The sequence below is a fragment of the Salvelinus sp. IW2-2015 genome, linkage group LG28 (genome assembly GCF_002910315.2).
Source record: "Salvelinus sp. IW2-2015 linkage group LG28, ASM291031v2, whole genome shotgun sequence".
In the NCBI taxonomy this organism is placed as follows: Eukaryota; Metazoa; Chordata; class Actinopteri; order Salmoniformes; family Salmonidae; genus Salvelinus; species Salvelinus sp. IW2-2015.
Window position 1 is genome coordinate 12409217 of NC_036868.1, and position 16499 is coordinate 12425715.

At 45.1% G+C, this 16499-nt stretch overlaps 1 protein-coding gene across 5 annotated transcripts in view; it reads left to right on the top strand.

Annotated features, from left to right (window-relative positions):
• The window catches only part of fam184ab (family with sequence similarity 184 member Ab), a 100059-nt gene that overhangs the window by 72850 nt on the left and 10710 nt on the right, over window positions 1–16499 (top strand). For all 5 annotated transcript variants that reach the window (XM_023974183.2, XM_023974185.2, XM_023974186.2 and 2 more), the window contains 5 exons: window positions 98–310; window positions 4038–4191; window positions 4591–4718; window positions 14562–14746; window positions 16156–16302. In XM_023974183.2, coding sequence (XP_023829951.1) covers window positions 98–310; window positions 4038–4191; window positions 4591–4718; window positions 14562–14746; window positions 16156–16302 — 827 coding nt within the window. The remainder of the gene's footprint in view (window positions 1–97; window positions 311–4037; window positions 4192–4590; window positions 4719–14561; window positions 14747–16155; window positions 16303–16499) is intronic.

The window sequence follows — 16499 nt, forward strand, 5'->3', positions numbered from 1 at the left end:
AACTCTGTTTTTGTCTATTCCCTCTCTCCCATCACTTTATCTCTCTCTCTCTCGTCCTTCTCTCTCGCTCTCCCTTTACTTCCCTCCCTCTCATCAGATCTCGTTGCTGAAGCAGAGTCTGGAGATGCAGCTGTCTCAGTCTCAGAGCTCGCTGCAGCAGCTGCAGGCCCAGTTCAGCCAGGAGAGGGAGCACCTGAGCCAGCAGCTCCAGGAGCTGCAGCTGGAGCACCAGCGCAGGGAGCACCGCCTGCAGGAGGCCCACTGCTGCGCCATGCAGGACCTGGAGGAGACCCGCCAGCACGACCTCAAGGTGAGGCCCCTACCGGTCTGTCTACAAAGTCTCCGGTCATAGTAAATTTCCTGACCATCAGACCTACCCGATCACCACCAAGCCCATCCCCTTCTGTCTACTGGGGGATCTAGCCATGACATTCCCTCTGTCCCTGTGACATCACTACCTCTTATCTGTATCATTTGTACTTTATGCCCATTGACATGCACATTACAACTCTGCCCTACAGGGTGGCCAACCCTCTTCCCTTTATTTACATATCAACTCTTTTAGCTTACAAGTGGTTAGAGTCACTGCCAGTGTGAAAGCTCCCATCTGGTGACTTTAGAGCACTAGATTAGATATGAGGCATTATGGGCCAGTATAGGCTCTGATGTGTCAGTAAGACTGGATATCAGTCAGGTACACAGAATGAGGAGAGACAGTGAAGATTTACTGGTGAAATAGCTGGTGACGTGGCCAGATGAAGTTTTACAACAGTGAGTCCATCAACATTACCAGAGACGTGAAGGGGGTGACTCCTGAGCGGATCAGTGATTTGGACCTGACCCTGATTGATTCATTGCTGCCTGGGACACACACTATTTTTCAATTCTTCACCCTTCAAAACGAAAAGGCTACATCACCATAGTATTTGATGGAATTACGATGCAACACATCTAATATTGTCCCAGGGTGTTAAATATGAGTAATGTGGTGCAGTAATGTAATATTATGGGAATATTTTGGGAATCTGGCGAGGCATCTGTGTAATAGAAATTCAGATGGTGATGAGTTTGTTGTCAGCACAGCCGGGGGAAATATATGTGGGTCCATAAGCCAGTGTCATCCAGGTGCCCCAGCGTTAGCATATTCAGTAACTTCATGCTCAGATCCAACTCTTTTAAAATCAGCCCCTCTGCTCATAGAGCTTGTTACAGGACATGAGAGTCATGTCGCAAGATGGCGCTATATCGATCAGCACGGGTCATAAATGTACTTCTATGGGTTCATGCTTGAAAGGCAGACTGCCAGTCAGGCTCATGCATGGGTTAACTGTGTAGATCTTTGTCAGGAAGACGATTGGCTCTGTTAATTTATTCACTGGTGTTTACTAAGTAAATGCATCTGGGTGCAGGGTTCACTCTGGCACAATCTCAGCTGGAGCAAGCTTCATTTCCTCCTCGCAAAATGTTTTATACTGGATAGCCAAAGAGCGGGTACCACTTTGTGGCAGAACAGATATGCCCAGCTCTCCGTCTTTACATATAAGACTTACTGACTGTACCCTAAAACACTGACATCTCAGTACTGGTCTGGGCATTTCATAATCAAGGTTGAAGTATGAATCTGAACTCATTTATCAATCCAGAAAATACCCAGTACGTGAAAATAGACTTTTGAAAAATATAAGGACATTCACATTTTCAAACACTGAATCTTTTCTTTCCAAAGAAAAGGGAACAGATGGGTTTTTCTGCGCTCAACACTCCATTATACAGTCAAGGCCGTTTGAAATGCATTTAACCTTACTCAGAGGCTTCCTTTGAGATTCTAAAACCCTCGGATGAAGTTTATGTTAAGGGGTCATGCAGGCGTTATGCAAAGCTGACACATTGTCCCTGAGCATTCTGTCTCACCTCTCCAGCCACAGATTGGATTAGAAGTATAAGACCTTTGAGTCATCGGTGATTGAATGGGCCAAAAAGTATTTTCTGTCTGCTAATGAAAAAACATAGCTCATATACCTCCCCTAGGAACACATTTATCTCAATAGCTGTTCTCTCTTAAAAAGAGGCTAGGTTGACTCAAAGTTGTTTCTTAAATGTTTAAACCTTTTGCGGGGATGAATGTATTTGGGTTTAGTTTGTTCTAGACATGTTTTATGAGGAGAAAGTCATTTAGAGTGTAGTAAAGCAAACAGAATTGTCTTGTTTGAGGCATTAGGGACAAATCCAGTTTCTCCTTGCCTGCAGGAGGAACACACATCCCCTGATTGTATCTATTTGCATCACAAACTCTATTATACAATGACTAATAAAATGCTCATTTTAACATCCAATCTAGATCTCTACTTTTTCACAGTAAAACATTTCCTGTAAATCCCCTAGTTCTAGGTATGAACACACAATACGGTGTCTCTTGGGATTCTCGCAAACTATCGATTTTTCTCCGTTCAATCTTATTTTTAATTTGTGCACAGGCTGCAGACAGTATCAACTGAATGAATGAGACTGCGCACAGACCTAACAGACCCAGGGCGTTGGACCTGGGAGAAAATATATAGATCATTTACTAGCCTTGTCCCATACCATTGTCAACCAATACATGAACGAACACACTTAGGAATTAGCTAAAACACAAACACGACGCAAGGACCACCAGCCTAATAATTAACATCTAGATACACTACATAGACTCTGACAAAGAGGCATTCAAGCCTTGTTACTGAGGTAGCAACATAGAGGGAATGGCTAACTCCCATGTTTCTACAGTACCTGGTTTGATATGGAACTTTGTTTGTGGTGATGGGAGACTTTAGCTTGTTATCTATTCTGAAAGGGCTGCTGTCGCTACGGGGTTCTTCACCCACTGAGGTTAGGAACATTGCTTTCTACTGAACTCTCCCAGCAGTAGCCTATTAGAGGACTTGCTGCCAAGCCACAGAATGTCCCCCCTGACGGCCATTAGAATGATACTGACATGACCTAACCTTTTACTTCTCCACAAGGACACTGTACCGACACACACACACACACACACACACACACACACACACACACACACACACACACACACACACACACACACACACACACACACACACACACACACACACAGTGATGTGGCTCGACCACTAACTGTTGGATACAGCATTCAACAAACAAGAACATCATGCCCCAGCTGATTTATTCCTGTTTACTTTGTAAGGCCTATTTGATTTAATATTATACAAGTCATATGTTGATTGAAAGGCACTGTTATCTTTCTATTTCCATCTTAATCGTGTTTTTTTATCCCTATCAATCTGGTGTTGTGGCCCCTGTCTCTGTCTCTGTCTCTCTCTCTCTACGCTCTCTCTCTCTTTCTTTGTCTCTTTCTTTGTCTACACCCTCCCTCCCTCTCTCAATCCCACGATTGGAGATTGTAGTGTGATATGAAAGGTGTATTCATGAGGTTTGACAAGTACCAGGTGTCTAGTGTTACTTTATGGAACTGTGACCTTTTCCTTACCATGTTAACGGCTCTGTGTCTACTTAATTGAGTTTAGAGTGGCGTATTGTGTGCTGTTTTGCTCGCTGTTGCTGGAAAGCCTTCCAATAGCCCCAACAAGCTGCTGATGATATGCTTAAGTGCTAATTGATTGTAATACAATTCCATAGTGATCAGGAATACTGTTTAAAACACGTCTTTTGGCTCCATGCAACTGCCTGAGTACCTCTCAGCCTTTTTGTTACTGAACTACACTTAGTCCAACAGCAACATACAGGTTGAGTTTAACTGATGCTGTTGCTGTTGCAAGATTCTCCCAAACTGATCTTTCTCTTTACTGTCTGAACTCTTCATATATGTTTCAGACTACCCCTTCTAGCGATGAAAATAATGGTTCTTTTTTTCATTAACCAGCGCCGTCAACCAGGTGAAAACCGGTTATCCGTGCCAAAAAGTTATATACAATGAATTTGTATGTGATTTGTTTGTCCTTGTCCTAACCTGTGTGTGTCCCTCCTGACCTCTGAACTCGTGTATGCGTGTGTGTGTGTAGGAGCTGGAGCATCGTCTGCGGCAGCAGCACCACATAGAGCTCCAGTCTGTGAGAGAGGCTCACAGACACAGCATTGAGACGCTCAAACAGCAGTCAGAGCAGGAGCTGCAGACTCTACGCTTCGAGCTGGAGGACGAGGGCAAGGCCATGCTGGGTAAGAGCCATGCTGGGTTAGGGTCTGATGGGGAATGGTCTCCGGGTCTCACACTGGGTTAAGGGCCCAGGCAGGGAAGGGGCCACACCGGGTTGAAGCCCTAACAACGAAGGCCATGTTGAATAAGGACCTTGAGAGAGAGAGAAAGGCAATATGTAGTGATAGAGGACCATTCTAAGTAAATACTAGACTTGGTTGTAGCCTTTAGAAAAAGCCATTGGAAGCTAGTGTTGCTAAACACAGCCTGACACTCCTCCCTTTAGGAATCAAGGCAACGCTGGAACATTCCATCACATAGCTTATTAGAGGCAGGAGATGTACTGTGTGATGAATGTGTTTTAATTAGCTAGAGGCGAGCTCCCTAAGGACCCTGTCTGTCTCTATCTCTTTGGTTCCTAGCCTCTCTGCGCTCTGAGTTGAACCACCTCCATGCCTCGGCCATAGAACATCTACGGCAGACCCACCAACAGGAGACGGCTGCAGCTAAACTGGAGCTGGAGAACGCCCTGGAGAACAGCCGAACACAGGTCAGAGTCACCGGGACTTACTGGCATTCCACATATCACTTAGCTAACAGAGATAATGGAAACAATATGGATGGGCCAGCATTACTTTGTACTACAGTATGATTGGATATTGGCCATGAACAACAGCATTGTAAAAAAATATGTTGGTATTGTAATCGCCTTAACAGCAGGCAATTTTGTATAGTGGCTTAACGATGAGGTAGGCATTAGCTCAATGAATGAGGATAGATAATGATATTAAAAAAGGGAGAAAGAGTAAAAGATCTAGATAATCCTTCTGTGCCTTTTATTGTGCAGACTGAAATGCTTTTGCACAAATGGCCATAGAAGAGAAATATCTCCCTTGGCAACAGCCCTCTTTTCTCTTCTCCACTCTGGCTTCTGTTGCTTGTATATTCACACATCTGAATAGCTGTGTGGCTTGTTGGATACAGCTTGAGCAAGAGTAATCAGTGGGTTGGAACCTGGGGTTCTGGCCTCCTAGAGAGAGAACAAGTGACAGCGTCCCTCCCTCCCTCCCACACACACACAGACAGACAGACAGACACACACTCCACAGAGAAAATATATTTTAAAATGCTCAATACATCATCCATTTGCTCCCGATACCTCGACTTTCTGCAACAAATCTGGGTGCTTTATAACACTAACACATGCGCTATTCACAGAAACAAAGATCTTAACTATTGCCTATTGTACATAACCAATAGCTATGCCACACCCAGATTACAGTATGTGCAGTTTAAAATATGGTAATGCGCACGGGGGAAGGCTGATGTGTCTGTTAGAGAGCAGTAGGTTTACCTCCCATAATACCAGCACTCTGAGCCGGCCCAACTCCTGTCAACGGGCTCTTCATCTCAGGCATAAATCACTCTAATTAAGTCTAATGCCCTGGGTCCTCTCTCATCGCCATGGCAGGTGCCAGATGTTCAGGGCCAGGCACACAGCTGTTTCTGAGGGGACCTACTCCTACGCTAGTCAGTCTACAGCAAGGTCACAAGGCAAATACAAGTTCTACCTGCCAAATAAAAGAAGATACGAGCCAGGGTACCTACTGCAGTGCGAGCAGGTTCACTTTCCACAGTGACACATAAATCATCTAAGCCTCTTACAGCAGACAGGCCCCTATCACAACAGAAGCAGGCTACTATGTCAGAGTTATGACAGGGTTTTATTTTGTTTTTGTTTGTCTGACGATGAGGAAAATGGCAGCGGCAGCAAAGCAGAAATGTGTTCCAGTAAGCAATTTCAATGTGTGATCCATCTCCTGTTGTAATTCGAGGATACCTGGAAAACAAAACAGGGAATATATTGAGGTCTTTTGAGGTGGGATTCTAGCTCTTGTTTGACAGCATCAAATCAAATGTTATTTGTCACATGCGCCGAATACAACACCTTTCACCTTACAGTGAAATGCTTACTTACAAGCCCTTAACCAACAATGCAGTTTTAAGAAAAATGCCTACAAAAGAAGAAATAATAGTAACAAATAATTAAAGAGCAGCAGTAAAATAACAATAGTGAGGCGATATACAGGGGGTACCGGTACAGAGCCAATGTGTGGGGGCACCGGTTAGTTGAGGTAATATGTACATGTAGGTAGAGTTATTAAAGTGACTATGCATAGATAATAACAGAGAGTAGCAGCAGTATAAAAGAGGGGGCAATGCAAATAGTCTGGGTAGCCATTTGATTAGATGTTCAGGAGTCTTATGGCTTGGGGGTAGAAGCTGTTACGAAGCCTCTTGGACCTAGACTTGTTGGTACTCCAGTACCGCTTGCCCTGCGGTAGCAGAGAGAACAGTCTATGACTAGGGTGACTGGAGTCTTTGACCATTTTTAGGGCCTTCCTCTGACACCGCCTGGTATAGAGGTCCTGGATGGCAGGATGCTTGGCCCCAGTGACGTACTGGGCCGTACGCACTACCTTCTGTAGTGCCTTGCGGTCGGAGGCCGAGCAGTTGCCATACCAGTCGGTGACGCAACCAGTCAGGATGCTCTCGATGGTGCAACTGTATAAACTTTTGAAGATTTTTGTCACCCATGACAAACCTTTTCAGTCTCCTGAGGGGGAATAGGTTTTGTCGTGCTCTCTTCACGACTCACTTGGTGTGCTTGGACCATGTTAGTTTCTTGGTGATGTGGACACCAAGGAACTTGAAGCTCTCAACCTGCTCTACTACACACCCGTCGATGAGAATGGAGGCGTGCTCGGTCCTCAATTTCCTGTAGTCCACAATTATCTCCTTTGTCTTGATCACGCTGAAGGAGAGGTTGTTGTCCTGGCACCACACGGCCAGGTCTCTGACCGCCTCCCTATAGGCTGTCTCGTCGTTGTCGGTGATCAGGCCTACCACTGTTGTGTCATCGGCAAACTTAATAATGGTGTTGGAGTCGTGCTTGGCCATGCAGTCATGGGTGAACAGGGAATACAGGAGGGGACTGAGCACGCACCCCTGAGGGGCCCCGTATTGAGGATCAGCGTGGCGGATGTGTTGTAATCTACCCTTACCACCTGGGGGCGGCCCGTCCAGGATCCAGTTGCAGAGGGAGGTGTTTAGTCCCAGGGTCCTTAGCTTAATGATGAGCTTTGAGGGCACTATGGTGTTGAACATTGAGCTAGCATTCTCACATAGGTGTTCCTTTTGTCCAGGTGTGAAAGGGCAGTGTGGAGTGCAATAGAGATTGCATCATCTGTTGCCACATTTCTGGGATGATGATGTTGATGTGAGCCATGACCAGACTTTTAAAGCTTCATGGCTACAAACGTGAGTGCTACGGGTCAGTAGACATTTAGGCAGGTTACGTTAGTGTTCTTGGGCACAGGGACTATGGTGGTCTGCTTGAAACATGTTTATATTACAAACTCAGACAGGGAGAGGTTGAAAATGTCAGTGAAGACACTTGCCAGTTGATCAGCGCATGCTCGGAGTACACATCCTGGTAATCCGTCTGGCCCTGCGGTCTTGTGAATGTTGACCTGTTTAAAGGTCTTACTCACATCGGCTGCGGAGAGCCTGATCACACAGTCGTCTGGAACAGCCGATGCTCTCATGTACGTTTCAGTGTTACTTGCCTCGAAGTGAGCATAGAAGTAATTTAGCTCGTCTGGTAAGCTCGTGTAACTGGGCAGCTCGCGGCTGTCGTTCCTTTTGCAGTCTGTAATAGTTTGCAAGCACTGCCACATCCGACGAGCGTCGGAGCTGGTGTAGTACGATTCGATCTTAGTCCTGTATTGATGCTTTGCCTGTTTGATGGTTCGTCGGAGGGCATATCGGATTTCTTATAATCTTCCGGGTTAGAATCCCGCTCCTTGACAGCGGCAGTTCTACCCTTTAGCTCAGTGTGGATGTTGCCTGTAATCCATGGCCTCTGGTTGGGGTATGTACATACAGTCACTGTGGGGACGGTGTCATTGATGCACTTACTGATGAAGCCAGTGACTGATGAGGTGTACACCTCAATGCCATTGGAAGAATCCCGGAACATATTCCAGTCTGTGATAACAAAACAGTCCTGTAGTTTAGCATCTGTTTCATCTGACCACTTTCTTATAAACCGAGTTACTGGTGCTTCCTGCTTTAGTTTTTGCTTGTAAGCAGGAATCAGGAGGATATAATTATGGTCAGATTTGCCAAATGGAGGGCGAGGGAGAGCTTTGTACCCGTTTCTATGTGTGGAGTAAAGGTGGTCTAGAGTTTTTCCCCTCTGGTAGCTTATTTAACATGCTGGTATAAGTTAGGTAAAACAGATTTAAGTTTCCCTGCATTAAAGTCCCCATTCACTAGGAGCGCCGCCTCTGGATGAGCGTTTTCCTGTTGGCTTATGGCTGTATATAGCTCATTGAGTGCGGTCTTAGTGCCAACATCGGTTTGTGGTGGTAAATAGACAGCTATGAAGAATATAGATGGAAACTCTCTTGGTAGATAGTGTGGTCTACAGCTTATCAGGCGAGCAAAACCTCGACCACGTTTCCGAGAAAGAGATATTGATTGATTTGAGGGAGCATACTTAAGTTCACACAGGACACCAGATAGGAAAGATTCACCCTAGCCGCCCGGCACATAGACTATTGCAGCATAGATACTGGAGACTTGACAGGGGGGGTCGGAGGACACTGTGGCCCCATCCAATGATATGCCCGGACAGGGCCAACCAGGCAAGATATAACCCCACACCACTAGAGGGATATCAACAGACTACCAACTTACTACCCTGGGACAAAGGCTGAGTTTAGCCCACGAAGATCTCCTCCACCTCACAAGCCTGAGGGGGTCACAAAACCGGATAGGAAGATCACGTCAATGACGCACCCATCTTAGGGACTGCATGGGAGAGCGCTAATAAGCCAGTGACTCAGCCTCCGTAATGGGGTCAGAGGCAGAGAATCCCAGTGGAGAGAGGGGAGCCGGCCAGGCAGAGACAGCAAGGGTGGTTCGTCTCTCCAGTGCCTTGCCGTTCACCGTTGCACCCATGGGCCAGACTACACTCAATCATAGGACCTACTGAAGAGATGAGTCTTCAGTAAAGACTTAAAAATTGAGAACGAGTCTGTGTCTCTCACATGGATAGGCAGACCATTCTATAAAAATTGAGCTCTATAGGAGAAAGCGCTGCCTCCAGCTGTTTGCTTATAAATTCTAGGGACAATAAGGAGGCTTGCGTCTTGTGACCGTAGCGTACGTGTAGGTATGTAGGGCAGGACCTAATCGGAGAGATGGGTAGGAGCAAGTCCATGTAATGCTTTGTAGGTTAGCAGTAAAACCTTGAATCAGATCTAGCCTTAACAGGAAGCCAGAGGCTAGCACTAGAGTAATATGATCACATTTTTGGGTTGTAGTCAAGATTCTAGCAGCTTTATTTAGCACTAATTGAAGTTTATTTAGTGCTTTATGCGGGTAGCTGGAGAGTAGAGTATTGCAGTAATTCATCATCATGCAGTGTTCAATGTGGAATGAAAGTCCAAAGAACAGGCAGAATAAACTAAATTGAACGTTTGTACATATCGAAAAGATGACCGATTTTGGTTTGTAACCCTGAAAATGTGTTCTCTCAACTCGCCAAATTGAGCCCCTTTTCAAGTGATCACTCTTTGAGAATTACTTTTCCAGACGCAAGCTGCGCATCACTTTGCACGCAACTTTTTTCATTTACTAAAATGTTTTATTTTATTCTGTTGTTTTTTTTACTATAAAATAAGTGTCTTGACTGTGATGAGGCCTTGGGAAATAAGAGGGTCTTGTCTGCTAAAAGAACAAAATAAGGCTATGCCGTTGCACAGCCATACTTCTACAAGCAAGTGCCACTGCTGAGGTTAATGCCTTTTTGAGGATTGTGTTCCATGAGATAACATAACCAGTTGATGTTACGGTTGGCACTTACTTTTTATTGACTGAATATATATATATTTAGCAATTCGGATTTGTCATCTGTAATGGTTATGGTAACTTAGGCATTGTTGCAGACTGTTGGCATAGGCCTATCGATAAATGCGCCCATATGTTTTTTGAGTGTGGGCCTTTTATTTTTATTTTTTTATTTCACCTTTATTTAACCAGGTAGGCTAGTTGAGAACAAGTTCTCATTTGCAACTGCGACCTGGCCAAGATAAAGCATAGCAGTGTGAACAGACAACAACACAGAGTTACACATGGAGTAAACAATAAACAAGTCAATAACATGGTAGAAAAAAAGAGAATCTATATACAATGTGTGCAAAAGGCATGAGGAGGTAGGCAATAAATTGAATAATTACAATTTAGCAGATTAACACTGGAGTGATAAATCATCAGATGATCATGTGCAAGTTCTAAAATTTGATTTTTTTTTCTCATTTCGAGTCCTCCACAATGACAAATGCCCATCCCTACCATGGGACGTGTACGAGCTGCTTTGTGGTCTGTTCCCATCTCCTATATACTGTAACTGCCATATCCAGTCACCACAGTACACACAATACCTCGGACATCTCACACGGGATAAACAGGCTTCCTGGTGGTTTCTCAACCAAAACAACAACCTTCCCCTAAGCCCACTCGCTCCCTCTGCTTCAGACTGTCTGTGTGTTCAGTAGTCAGACATGTCAGGACACAACCCTGTCTCTCTCTCTATGTCCCATATGACTGTTTGATTTACTAGCCACTGAGCCATCCCTCCCTCCCGGGTGGGTGGGACTCTTAATCATTTAAATGCATTATGCCTATACTAACCGTACATCGACTTATCTTTAATTATACAGATATCCTAATCACAGCAGCCAGTTGTCTCCCAGACTGTACGGCTGTTGTTGCCTTTTATGGACATGTGTTGTGGTTTTACCCAGTAAATGGTAAAGCTCTGATCTTTAGAATGAACATGTACCTTCAGCGCTTTAATCAAAGAGCCTTAGCAACACCGAGCATGTTGTTTTCCTTTGAACAGCCCCACTAGCCCAGCAGCCCTGGCAGACAGTAAAGAGATGGGGCCATCTGAAGAGAGGTACAAAGTGTTGCTCGTCCTCTTTCTGGGAGACAGAGAGTGGTTTCTAAGAAAGAACTCCCTGTGCTGAGCCGTGGACCGTTTGGCGGGGCCGCAGGGCCCCCGCGTTGAGCGCCGTGTTGCCTTAGCTTTAATTGTGGACCCCTGAGAGATGGACGGTGCTGGCTCGTTTAATGAGATTAGCAGGACTGGTCTGCGGTGTGGATAATTGCATTTGCTGGGGATAGTGATCGGCTGTCCCCACAGATGAAAGCTCAGCTTCTGACAGACAAATGGCTCTGAAGAATGTTTATTTTCTATACTCCCCTGGTACATCTTGTCTCTCTGTGTGTGTGTGTGGTGTGTGTGTGTGTGTGTGTGTGTGTGTGTGTGTGTGTGTGGTGTGTGTGTGTGTGTGTGTGTGTGTGTGTGTGTGTGTGTGTGTGTGTGTGTGTTGTGTGTGGTGTGTGTGTGTGTGTGTGTGTGTGTGTGTGCGCTTGCGTACATGTGAACATGATTATGGAGAGGTCTGTGCCATATTTCCTCATGTGTTTTGTATCTGATGTCTAATCTCCTCACACTGATTCCTCAAAAAAAAAATTGTCTATGAGACCCGTCTTAATGAAATCCCACCCCAGCTCTTTATGCTCAGTGAATCTCCAACAATTGAAGCATTGCTAATGGCTACTCATCCACAGCGAACCTATTTTTCACAGAGAAGACGGGCCGCGGCCTGTTTGCAAACTGTGATAAATGCCTCTATTTTCCCAGATGAATGGGCAGATGGGAAGGTTTGGGGGAGGTGCGCTCCTGTCATCTCTAATATAGGGATCAATAGAACTGCTACAGATTTGGGATCTTAATTTGACATATATCGTCACAGCAAAATAATCCTGCAGCAACAGGATTTGAACATTTTAGTCCATAATGTTGCTTGATCAGTGGTAAGGCTATTAGCTGGCCAAAAGTAGGCTACATGAAAAGTGCAATTCTCTTCATATAAGTGTGTGTTGGTGTGGGTTTTCAGTGAATTTCTGTAAATCAAGAAGGTCATCTGCCTTCTCAGTGATCAAATGAAGCTCTGTATGTAGCTGTATTGGGAATGATTTGAATTCAAACTACAGGTACTGTATACTTGATCTCCTCATTTCTGGAGGCTGAAGGAAACATTTTGTCTGGTCCTAGGGCTTGTGATCACCTTCCTCTGGCCTTTTGATCAGCCTGCTCTGAAACTGTAGAGACAGACAGTCCTGTGGAAGCAGGGAGAGGGAGAGAAGAGAGAGAGAGAGAGGGGAGCTGGGGCTCAGAGAGTAGACTTGTCTTCTAATCAGCTCCTCGCTGAGACCTGTCTACTCCCAGACCACTGTACTGTGCCCTCTACCCACCTCTATTCACAATACTGTCAAAATAACTCTCAGCCAGCCACAGAAATTACATTTTTCATATATATTTTGTCAAAGATAAGAGATCAAATGTGGTGATTATTGGAGGTGGGAACTCCATCTACCAACTTCCCACCAGTCCCTCAGAAGAAGCTTTTAAAAACTGATATTTTGTTCCTGTGACATTTTATCCAAAGGCTTTGATGCTTCCTTTGACCTGGAAAAGTTCCACCTACAGAAGGGGCTGATTTTGAGGAGTGCTGCTCGAATGGTTCCACCATAGAATTTGCTCTCCAACAGATTCCCATCTATGTATGGACAATGAATATTGCTATTCTATAGTGTCATCGTGACAGAGTCCGTGGTATTTACACTGGCCCTCAGGCACGTTGCAGCGTGAGTGTCCTCACTGTGAGTCTCAGTACTGCTAATAGAGCTGTCACCACTGTCTCACTTCACAGCCCCCACACACACATGGACACGCACACGCCTGCGTGCACACACATTCACATGAATGGACACACACACACACAAACACACACACACTTTCCTAACCAGCTACAGCCTACACAAATATAGGGTCAAGCGCCAATTACAACCTAGCTACAAACTCCCTTCTCCCACACTGATGTTTAGCCATTTAACTCTGTTCTCCACTGCTGGCAATGTCTGCCTCTAGACCTGTCCTTGTGGAAATCCACAACCCAACCATGCAGAGACATGTCAATCATGTGTGCCTCCAAGCCTAACAGGTATCCACTGGGGAGATTGGAAGGCAGCAGAAATGTCAGAGTGAATTTCTGTTAAGCAGAGGATGGAGAAATGATCTTCTATGGAGGAGAGAGAGCCAGTCCCCTAAAACCTGCCCCCTGCAGTGGCCCACACATGAATAACTAGAATACTGTTATCACAATAATCTGCTGGCATGAAATTATATTTACAGGAATTCAAAGTTAATACATGCAGATTGTAATATGATTACACAAGAGCCATTAACTTTATAATTCCAGTGTTTGGCTTGACGGTATGCTGCGTGAACTGTTAGCTAGATGTCTCTTTTAGAGAGGGAGAGACTTCTAAAAGAGGTGCTGTTGCCGAAGTGGGAAATGACCCTTGAGCCAAGCAAAGCATGATACATCTACACCATGGCTTTACTTCTAGCTCCAGTCAAATCAGGTAGTTGCATGTATTTCTGCCTGGGTAAAAGGAGATGTTTGCATTTGGTATATCAGCCTGGTGAGTTAACTGTTACGTAACTTTGGGAAAGAGAGTGATAATAGCCTAGAGTAGTCTAGATTCAGATGGCAGAGTTGTCCCTATTACATACTGAACAATTGACTAAATACATGTATTCTAGGGAATGTTTTCCGATATGTTTTCAGTACAATTGACCCTGTACCTGGTTCGAATCCAGGCTGCATCACATCTGGCCCGTGATTGGGAGTCCCATAGGACGGCGCACAATTGGTCCAGCGTCGTCCAGGTTTGGCCGGGGTAGGCCGTCATTGTAAATAAGACTTTGTTCTTAACTGACTTGCCTAGTTAAATAAAGGTTAATAAAAAAAATGAAATGCCCTTTTCCTGGGATGCAACCTTTTCCAGGCGATCTAACAGTCCTCTAACACGTTGTTGTAACTCGTACTAACTATAAACAAATACAAGCAGCACAATCAGCACTTTATTTATCAGTAGATCTATTCAGCATCAATATTATCAACCTCCCAACAGACGTGTTCAGTGAAGTCCACATTTAGTTCTGAGAGAGGCAGAGGGATGCCATGGCATGTGAGTGTGCTCACGTATTATGATGTAGCATCCATGGCAAAGCTGTAGCATCCATGGCACTGTAAAGATGGTGTCAGAAAGTATCACAGTACCCCCTGGGAATACAAGGACAGCACAGCAGCACACGCCAGTGGGATCACATTTTCTTGTTTTTGTTTGCATATAAATGTGTGTGTGTTCCTTTGTGCCGTCGTATGTCTGCCTTTTCCCCGTTCAGGAGAGGGAGTTGCTGGGCCGGATCTCGGACCTGCAGGAGGAGGTGGTAAGGAGGAAGAACCACATTGCTCAGCTGGACCACGAGATTCACACACTGAACGAGAACATCAACACACTCACCAAGGAGCTGGAGCTCAAGGGCAAGGAGGTGCTGAAGATCCGCAGCGAGGCCAACCAGCAGATCAGGTGGGCTGGAGGAGAGTGCAGGAGGGGAGGGCAGGGTCGTGATCCTACCACAGGGCATTATGGGGTGACAAACAGGAGGGTTGAGACAATAACAGGTCATCTACAGTAAAGCTGTTCTGGTGCGTTGCCAAACTTAATTAGGTGAGTCTCTGTAGGCGATCTCTGCAGGTGAATGCCTGTACCTCGTTTTAATATGGCCACGATGAAGGTTTTTAACACGTTTAGTTCAGATGACTGGTGAATCACAACCCGACAAGTTCAGTTGTGTGAATTCCTCTTGTTTAGACGTGACAGTTGGTGGCCATTGGCAGTGCTGGCATCGTTTTTGAGTTAGATTACATTTGAAGGATACTGGCAAGAGAAAGAGAGGAGGCCAATTTGCCTCTCCCTTCTGGAAGTCGTGTTTTGTGCACTGTTATTCCCTTTGATGACTTGGTCTCTTTGACATTTGTTTTTCTCCTGTAGTTTAATGGTCAAATAAATGTATAAGAAAATATGAAAGTCAGGGTTATTTGGGGCAAGGCCTGAATATAATCTATCATGCTTTTCCCACAGGCTGATATTAATAATTCACTCTTATATTAATTAATAATGTGGTCTGAGGCCTGGATGGAACGAACAGCAGGCTCTCTCATTAGAATTGAAGGCCTGTTTGGTGATGAATCAAAAATGGAGGCTGATGCTTTTTTAGAGCTAGAGATAATCAAGCACATGGGGTTAGTGTGTGTGTGTGTGTGGTGTGTGTGTGTATATATGTGGCGTCAACAACACATATCACTGGTAGGATTCCAGGCCCCTTGCGGAGCACCTTTCACTTCCAATTATGTAACACGCTGGCGAATCCTAGTTTCCTGAGATAAAAATAAATAAATTGGAAAAGATTTGTGTCCCTCAGGGAGCGTTACTCAGGGAGAGGCAAACGTATTCCTCTGCACTCCTCGTGCTCTGCCTCTCTCTGACTGCAGTAGCTCTGCGTGAGCAACACTGCCATGTAGTCTACTGAGGGGAGAGAGGGAGGGAATTTGCAGGGAATTTCAATCAGCTGGTGTAATGCCTTGGAAGAGTCCTGTCTATCTGTCCCACATCAAAATAAATCAATAAGTAAATAGAGAAGAGTGTTTTCCACTTATGGCGAAACAGTGATATCTCTCCTCCAGAGCCTCCTGCTATAAATTATATATGTCTTTCTTGGCAACAAAAAAAGAAGGAAAGTCAAAGATGAAGGAAATTGTAATGGCGCCAGCAGGATCAAAATAAATGTCTGTGGTAATTGTGCCAAGTTAGGATACTGAGTTAGGATACTGAGTTGGGGTACTGTAACAACTCTACATGGGAGACTGTACCTCAGAGCTGGAGAGATGTATAAAGACGTGATCTGAATGGGTTTTAATGATCTGGTCTCTTCTCAGGGCTCATGAACAGGACCTGTCGAAGAAACACGAGCGAGAGATGGCTGAGATGAACGCAATGCACAACAGAGAGACTCAGAACATGCTGTGTGACTTCAACAAGGCCCAGGAGCTCCTCAAAGACAAGATCTCTGCTCTGCAAGTACTGTACGTACAGTACATCCAGTATGTAGTTGATATAGCACTCACTGTGAGAGCATATGTGATAGTGTGGTTATATAAAGCCCTGGCAGACGATGAAAGGCCACAGTCCCTGGCAGAGCACAGGCTGAAGAGGTGAGTGTCCCACACAGATACAGGAATGGATGGAAGGAGGAAGGAAGGATTGGGAGGGAGGGATGGAT